At 49.1% G+C, this 8107-nt stretch overlaps 1 protein-coding gene across 1 annotated transcript; it reads right to left on the bottom strand.

The window, feature by feature from the left end:
- On the bottom strand, positions 1–3588 carry Mospd3 (motile sperm domain containing 3). The gene is made up of 5 exons (XM_032887085.1): positions 2733–3588; positions 2439–2514; positions 2042–2271; positions 321–482; positions 1–225 (listed from the first exon to the last, which is right to left on the bottom strand). Exons 1-5 carry the CDS (start codon positions 2935–2937, stop codon positions 92–94), a joined length of 807 nt encoding a protein of 268 aa, XP_032742976.1. The 5' UTR covers positions 2938–3588; the 3' UTR covers positions 1–91.
- Between the last annotated feature and the right edge of the window lie 4519 nt (positions 3589–8107).

Here is an 8107-nt window from a genome sequence, read left to right as displayed (position 1 = left end):
TACATTTCTCGCTTTGATTTTTAAAATGTATTTTATTCAACTTGGAAAATGAGTACAAATCCCTGGGTGTTTGTTGTGGGGAGGATGACAATCAGTGGAAGGGTGGAAGGGAGAAAAGGAGCAAAGGTGCAAACATCACAGTGGCTGCCTTAGGTCCCTGCCTGCGAAGGGAGGGTGGGTTCGTGCGAAAGAGCTCAGGTCGGAGGAACACCATGGTGAGGAGACCTGAAGGTGGAAAAAAGAAAGAGATTCCATGTTGGAGCCTTCCTCTTCCTGTCCTTTCTCCGGAAGTGGGCCCCGGGCCCCTCTACTGGGCTCACCTAAGACATAGGCATGACCAGCTTCTGTCCCAGGGACACATGCAGGACGTGGGGCAGCTGGCTGCCAAGTTAAATCCTGCAGCGGCAGTAGGGAAGGCCACGGAGATGATGCCTGCCAGCAAGAAGAGCAGGAAGGAGCTGGTGGCCAGCTGCTGGGGGCGTCTGCAAAAGAGGGAGATGAGCACCCCAAGGTCTCTCGGGAAGATTCACATGCATGCAGTCTAGGATGGCCGCAAACTCATTACGTATCCAAGAATGGGTCTCGAACGTCTGACCCTCCTGCCTCCCCCACCCCCGCCCCCAGGGCTGGGATTACAGATGTGCAACGCCATATCCGGCTTTGGTTATCTTTTTTGAGTGGATGAGTGGGGTGGGGAGTACATGTACAAGTGTGTGCTATGTACAGAGGCCAGAAATCCACCTTGGGTGCCAGCTAACTTGTGTTCGAGGAACAGGGTCTCTCAGTGGCTTGTCTCCTCTGTTAGAATGGCTGACTGGTTAGCCAACACCAAGGATCTGCCCGTCTCTGCATTCTTAGAGCTGGGATTACAAACACATTGCTGCTATGTCATGAGGGCCGGAGGGATTGAACTTGGGTCTGTGTTCTTATGTAGCGAATACTTTACCAACTGGGCTATCTCAACACTCTTACCAGGCTGTTTTTCTAAGTGTTGCTATGTAGCCCAGGCTGGCTTCCAACCTGCAATCCTCCTTCCTTGCTTGTAACCCCCCACATGGTAGTACCCAGGTCCGTGCCATTGTGTCTTTGTGTTTACACTCTATTGTGTCCTCTTCTCCTTGGCACCTCTGTCCTGAAGCCACAAGAAACCCTGTCCTCTGGTCCCCACTCCTTCCCGCCTTCCATACTGTGTTCTCAGTGTCCTGGGCTGACAGGCAGGGACCTCTGTATCTCTCCCACCCAGCTCACAAGAGCTGACTGCTCAGTCCAGCTTTTTTATTGAACTGAACGTAGCTGGCACCTGATAAGAGCCACTGTAGTTGGAGCTGGAGAAGAGCTTGTCCCTCTGATTAGAAGCTAGAAAGCAGGACATCTGCAAAGTCTTCTTCCTCTCACCTGACAGAAAACCTCAACCAGGATCATCTACACACACAGACACACACAAACAGACACACAAACACACACACACAGATAGACACACACAGACACAAACACAGACACAGACACAACACACACACACACACACACACACACACAATTTGTTTCTACAGTAATCCTACTGCTTCTTCTCTCCCTACAGAATTCAGGGGTCCCCACTACTGCAGGACTGGGGTTCTTGCTTGGCGGTACAGTGCTTGCTTGGTAGGCCTTAGGTAAAAGACCAACGCTTAGCCCTGCAGAAAAACAAGACCTTTGGAGAGATGACTCAGTGAAGGGCTGACCATGCATGCATGGAGACCTGAGTTCAGATCTCCAGAACATACTTAAAACCTGGCATGGAAGCGTGTGCCTATAATCCCTGTCTTTGGGTGGTGAAGACAGGTGGACTTTGCGCCGGGCATCCAGCCTAGCCAAAAAAAATGTATATTAGGTTCAGTGAGAGAGCCTGTCTCAAAAGATAATGGTGAGGAAAGACTGAGGGAAATCAGCCTCTAGCCTCTACAAACATGAACTCACATGCATATATACTCATATGCATATATACTCATATAATACACATATACAACACCACAAAGACACACAAAGAATCTGTTCAACTCACTCTCCTGAAGATGTCTGGCTGGAGTTGGTCCTGTCCACGCAGGAGGCCCTGGGTTGGGGGTTGGCTCAGAATGTCCCTGAAGCTCCAGGGGGTACGCTGGGGCCCGAAGAACAGAGGTGACGTCTTTTCTTCCAACCACTCGTCCCTCGGCCCCCTCCTCAGATAGCTCAATGCGGAATCGGTCCTGGACATCATAGTGGCTGGGGATGGGGGCCACGTGCCGTATCACACTGACCCATTGGGAGGAAGGAAGTGAGAGGCAACCAACCAAGTGCATCCAGATCTCCTCCCCAGAAACTTTTGCCAGAGTGACTGCAGTCAGCAGATGAAAAGATTCTCAGGCCAAAGGCAACAGGTAGTCGTGATGCCTGGCAGCTTCCCCAACCTCCCCACTCACATGTCAATGCAGGACTGAGGCTTCACATATCCTTCTGCATCGAATACCGTATATTTGGCAGGTGCTGTACACAGAACTGTCGGATAAAGATACACGAAGAGATCTTAGGCAAGTTTTACTCATAGTGCTTCACCCGGGACTTCTGTCAGCCACCCCAGAGATGGCCATGATTTTTTTTCAGACCCAAAGCTGGGCATCTTGCCTCTTACTTGACTAATCCCTCCAGCCCACACAATCTTCCTATATCCTGCTACCAACCCCCAGAGCCCTAGCTCTAAGCGCCCATCTCTTCACCTCGGAAGCGAAGTGCAGTTCCCGTGGGGTTGTAAAGGGTCAGCAGCTGCCGGGGTCCACTTCTTTGGTCCGCCCTGAATACTAGATCCGGGGGAAAGACCAACACCGGGACAACGGGTCCCGAGGAAGGAGGGGAGCCCCGGGACCCCCGCCCAGGGGCCCCCGGACCCACCAGCTCCTGGTCCTGGGGCGCCCCACGGCGCATGCAGGCTCTGGACGGTCGGACATCCGAGGGCAGAGCTCAGGAGGACAAGAGGGTCTTAGAGTTTAGGGCTAGTGGCGCGAGGGACGAAAAAAGGGCAGGGTGAGATCATGAGCAGAACGAGGCCTGATGTCACCGCTGCCTTGGAACCCCGCTAGATGTGGATCCTGCAGCCCCAGGCCCCGGTTCCCAAACCTTTCCCCTGCCAGCTGGGCCCCAGGTTCCTATAGGTCCCGCCCCCAAACCGCACCGCAGTGGCCACGCCCACATGGCTAAACTCTGTCCCGCCTAGTCGCTTCCCAATCCGGGTCTTCTGCTATGGGCCGCTGTAAACCCGCCCTGTTTCTGACCACGCCTTTTCCGGGTTATCGGCTCCGGTCTCCGGGCGCACTCCGCTCTCTTGAGAGTTCCTTTTCTCCAGGTCACCGAATTGTCCCCGACCCCTTTCCTTAAGATCGGCTTGTGACCTGCCAGGGGTTTCTCCTGTGAATGGCGGCTTGTACTATGATAATCACCTTGCGGTCAAGGTTTTCCCCCAGTGAACTTGTGCCCAGAATAAGGACGCCATATTCTCAAGAGTTCCTTTATCCACTTCCGCCGTACGGTCTCTCTCATCGGTGAATGCTTTCTCTCTTCCGCCCCAATGTTCGCTGATTGGTACTCTTCAAAGACCAAACGCACCTCTCTCGGCAACACTGATTGGCTTGATTTTAGGTAAGAATTTTACGTGTCCTGGGTTCCTTCTCTGAGATTAAGTGGGAGAGGCGGGGCTGCATTAGTAGTTAGCAATTTGTTCGTTCGTTTGTTAGTTTATATGTTTATTTTGAGCTCATCTGTTACTAGGGTTTTTTTTTTTTATTCATTTCGCTTTTCTTTCCTTCTTGTTTGGGGCTGAGAAACGTAAGATTAAGTCAGTAATCAATAAGTAGAATTGGATGAAGCAGGAATAATCGGCTTCGGTTACACTTTTTTTTTTTTTGAAGAGGGGAGGTACTGAAGGGTTAGCTTGGCGGCTGAAAAGACCCAGGTTTGCTTCCAGCATTGACATAGTGGTTCATTACCATCAATAACTCGTTTCAGGGAATCGAACGCCCTCATTTGACCTCTACCAGTACGTGGGTCATATACATGTAGAGAAAACACTCGATACTAAAGAGATACTAAAGACTTACAAGGCTTACAAGGCTCGACCCCTATAGGTACTTAGTAGTTGCTGGGAAGGGAGAGACATTTTCTTCCTTGGGATAACCATTATTAAATTGCCTATGCTCCTGGAAGCAACCTTAATAAAACTTACTGGTTCATCCAAAACCCGAAACAAGAACCACTAAGAAAGCTTGGGGAACCAGTTGGGAAGGGAAAGGGAATGGGGGGACAAGAGAAATGGTGGTGGTGAATGTGATCAAAATACATTTATACACATTTTATATAAAAATTGTATTAGATCATTTTATTTCTATAAAACTCATAATTATCTGTAATTAATATGATGATTAGGAAAAAAGAAAAAGAAACCGCAAAGAGAAAAAGAAAACAACCAAAAGTAGCTAGGCACAGTCCTGTAGTCTCAATACTAAAGGCAGGTGCAGGTGGATTGCCACAGGTTTGAAACTCACCTGTTCAGTTACACAGAGGGAGTTCTAGGTCAGCCAAGGCTACATAGTGAAGTCTTGTCTCGAAAACCACAAGCATGGGGGTGGGGGGATGTGTGTGATATGGTGGCACACACCTCAAATTCAAGCACTCTGGAGGCAGAGGCTGGTGGATCTGCTCTACAAAGAGAGTTCCAGGTCAGCCAGTGCTACACAGAGAGACCCTGTTTCGGAAAACCAAAAATAACAAACAATAAATGTAAAAAAAATTAAATGAGTTGGTTTTATGGCAAAGACTTTCCTGAAAGCTGATTTATCATGCTTTTGCTTGATTTTGTTAATTTATTTTGTTTATTTTTCAAGACTGGCCCTGGCTGTAGACCAGGCTGACCTGGAACTCAGAGATCCACCTGCCTCTGCCTCTCTCTCTCCCTCCCTCCCGCACCCTCTCCCTCTCCCTCTCCCTCCCTGTCCCTCTCCCTCCCTCCCCCTCCCTGTTCCTCTCCCCTCCCTCCCCTTCCTCCCTCCCCTCCCCTCCTCCTCCCCCCCCTCCCCCCCCTTCCCTCCCTCTCCTCCCCCTCCCCTCCCCTCCCTCCCCTATCCCTTCCCCATCCCCTCCCCTCCCCTCCCCATCCCCTCCCCCTATCCTCCTCTCCCTCCCCCATCCCCTCCCCTATCCCTCCCTCTCCCCTCCCCCTATCCCTCCCTCTCCCCCTCCCCTATCCTCCCACTCTCCCCTCCCCCCTATCCCTCTCCCCTCTCCTTCTCCCTCTCTCTCTTAGATTTATTTATTTATTTATATGTATATAAAGCGCTCTAATGGCATGCCAGAAGAGGGCATCAGATCCTAGTATGGATGGTTGTGAACCACCATGTGGTTGCTAGAAAACGAATTCAGAATCTCTGGAAGAACAGACAAGTGCTCTTAACCACCAAGCTACCTCTCAGCCCATGAGCCATCACCCCCCCACTTTGCTTTCTTTATAGCACGTTTCTTGACACTTGACATTATATTTTCTTAATCTCTCCTCTCAAAACCAGGGATGTTTGTTTTCTTTTGTATCTTCAGTACTTGAAAGATAATCTGGGACTGGAGAGATGGCTAAGAAGTTAAGAGCATTGATAGCTCTTAGAGGTCCTGAGTTCAATTCCCAGCAACCACATCTGTAGCGGTATCTCATTCCCTCATCTGGTGTGTCTGAAGGCAGCACACACACACACACACACACACACACACACACACACACACACACACACACCTCTTAAAAATTACAATATTAAAAAAAGATGGATGGTGATTTTGACGATAACACCCAAGGGCGTCTAAACACATATGCACACACACACACACACACACACACACACACACACACACACACACACACATAGACAGAGGAGGGAGTGAGAAGAAGAAAAAGGAAGAAGAAGGAGAAGAAGAAAAATGCACAAAGAGAACTGGTGTAGTGGCACTCACTTGCCATCTGAATACTAAGGATTGCAAGTTCAAGGCCAGCCTGGGCCTGGGCCACATAGTAAGTTGAAAGCCATGCTGGGCAAGATAGTGAGGCCCTGTTTAAAACAAGAAAAAAAAAAAAAAAGATGAAGAAGAGGAAGAAAAAGAGAAGAAGAAGAAGAGAAAGAGGAAGAAGAGGAGAAGAAAGAGAAACTTGAAGAAGAAGAAAAAGGAGGAGGAGAGGAAGGGGAAGGAGAAGGAGAGGAAGGAGGAGGAGGAGAAGGAGAAAAAGAAGAGGAGGAGAAGAAGAAAAAGAAGAAGAAAGAAGAGGAAGAAGAAGAGGAGGAGAAGAAGGACGGAGAAGAAGGAGGAGGAGAAGAGGAGGAGAGAGAGGAAGAGGAGGAAGAGGAGGAGGAGGAGGAGGAGGAGGAGGAGGAGGAGGAAAAAGAAGAAGAAAAGAAGAAAGGCGATGATGACGACAACAACGAAGGAGAAAGAGTAATGACTGGGGACCAGTTAGGTGCCAGATAGAACAGTAAGTGATGGGGATGGAGGAGGCTGGAGTAGCAAGAGCAAAGACCCACAGTGGACCTGGATTGTATTTTGAGAACCATCTCAGAATTGTTATAGTTACATCTGTTCACTCATCCTTTAATGATTTAATTTTACTGGTATTTTGCCTGCATGTGTGTGTGTGTGAGGGCGTTGGATTCCGAGGAACTGGCGTTTACAGAAGGTTATGAGCTGCCATGTGGGTGCTGGGAATGAACCCTGATCCTCTGGAAGAGCAGCCAGGAGTCTTAACCGCTGAGCCATCTCGTCAGCCCTATTTAATTCTGTGTGTCCAGTGCATTTGTGGGAATTGCGGACACCTTGCAGGAGTGGGTTCTCTCCTTCCACTGTGTGAGTCCTGGTGATAGAACCCAGGCCATCAGGCCTGGCAGCGAGCCATCTCAGTGGACCTGTTCTCAGTATTTTGAGCAATGGAGAAGCAAGATCCAACTTACATTCCTCTAACTTCTTAACACATAAGACTCAGTCTTACGCAGCTCAAGTTTGGCCTCCAACTTCTATGTAGCCCAGGCTGGCCTCGGACTCTTGATCATCTTGTCTCCACCCCCCAAGTATTGTGATTACAAGTGGCACAGATTCAGCTTCTAGTTGGAATTGTTTTTTTTTTGGGGGGAGGGGGGTGTGAGATTTAAAGATTTACATACATATTTACACGTATGTAAATATGGTGTCTAGAAGTCAACAATGGGTATATTCTTCAATTGCTCTATTGTTTACTTTTAAAACATATTTGCTTATTTATTTATTTAATTTATTTATTTATGTTTTTGAGACGGGTTTCTCTGGCTGTCTAGAACTCTTTCTGCTGACCATACTGGCTTCGAACTCACAGCAATCCCCCTGCCTCTGCCTCCCAAGCACTGGGATTAAAGGCATATGCCACTACCACCTGACATAAAGCCTGTATTTTTATTTTTGGTGCACATTGTGTTTGTGATGCTATGGCACGTGTCGCATGGTGCGTGTGTGGAGGTCAGACAACTTGTCAGAGTCTATTCTCTCTCCACCATGTAGGTCCTAGAGATTGAACTCAGACCATCAGACTTAGGGCCAAGTGCCGTTAGCCCTTCAGTCCTGCCATCAGTAAACCTTGTTTGGATGCAGGGTCTCTCCTGACCCTGAAGCTCGCTGGGCTAGACTAGCTGGCTAACAAGTCTCAGGGATGCTGTTACCTCGGCCTGCCCAGTGCTGGGGTCCCGGGTGCACACCATTGTGCCTGGTTACTTACGTGGGTGCTGGGACTCAGGCTCAGGACCTCCTGCTAGTGTGCTGAGCACTTAGCTAAGTGATTTCTCCAGCCCCTAACTTACTTCCTTTTGTTTATTAGTGTTTTGTGTTTGTGTGTGTACACAGTGCGTTTGCGGAGGTAAGAGGACATCGCACAGGAGTCGGCTCTCTCCTTTTACAATGTGAATTGAGGCTTTTAGGCTTGGCAGCAGGCACCTTTACCTGATGAGCCATCTTGCCTGCGCCTACTGTATGTTGTTTGTTTGTTTTTTCAGACAGGGTTGGTGTCTCTGTGTAGCCCTGCCTGTCCTGGGACACCGTCTGTAGA

The sequence above is a fragment of the Rattus rattus genome, chromosome 16 (genome assembly GCF_011064425.1).
Source record: "Rattus rattus isolate New Zealand chromosome 16, Rrattus_CSIRO_v1, whole genome shotgun sequence".
Classification (NCBI taxonomy): Eukaryota; Metazoa; Chordata; class Mammalia; order Rodentia; family Muridae; genus Rattus; species Rattus rattus.
Note: the sequence above shows the minus strand (reverse complement) of the source record. Positions and strands in the feature narration are given on the sequence as shown.

What these genes read in the sequence shown, in the direction of transcription:
- Mospd3 (XM_032887085.1), bottom strand. Translation starts at nt 2,937, where the DNA reads ATGCGCCGTGGGGCGCCCCAGGACCAGGAGCTGGTGGGTCCGGGGGCC. An exon ending in AACTGCACTTCGCTTCCGAG is followed by an intron (nt 2,515 to 2,732) that starts GTGAAGAGATGG and finishes TTTATCCGACAG; the next exon opens with TTCTGTGTACAGCACCTGCC. An exon ending in CCTCAGTCCTGCATTGACAT is followed by an intron (nt 2,272 to 2,438) that starts GTGAGTGGGGAG and finishes CCAATGGGTCAG; the next exon opens with TGTGATACGGCACGTGGCCC.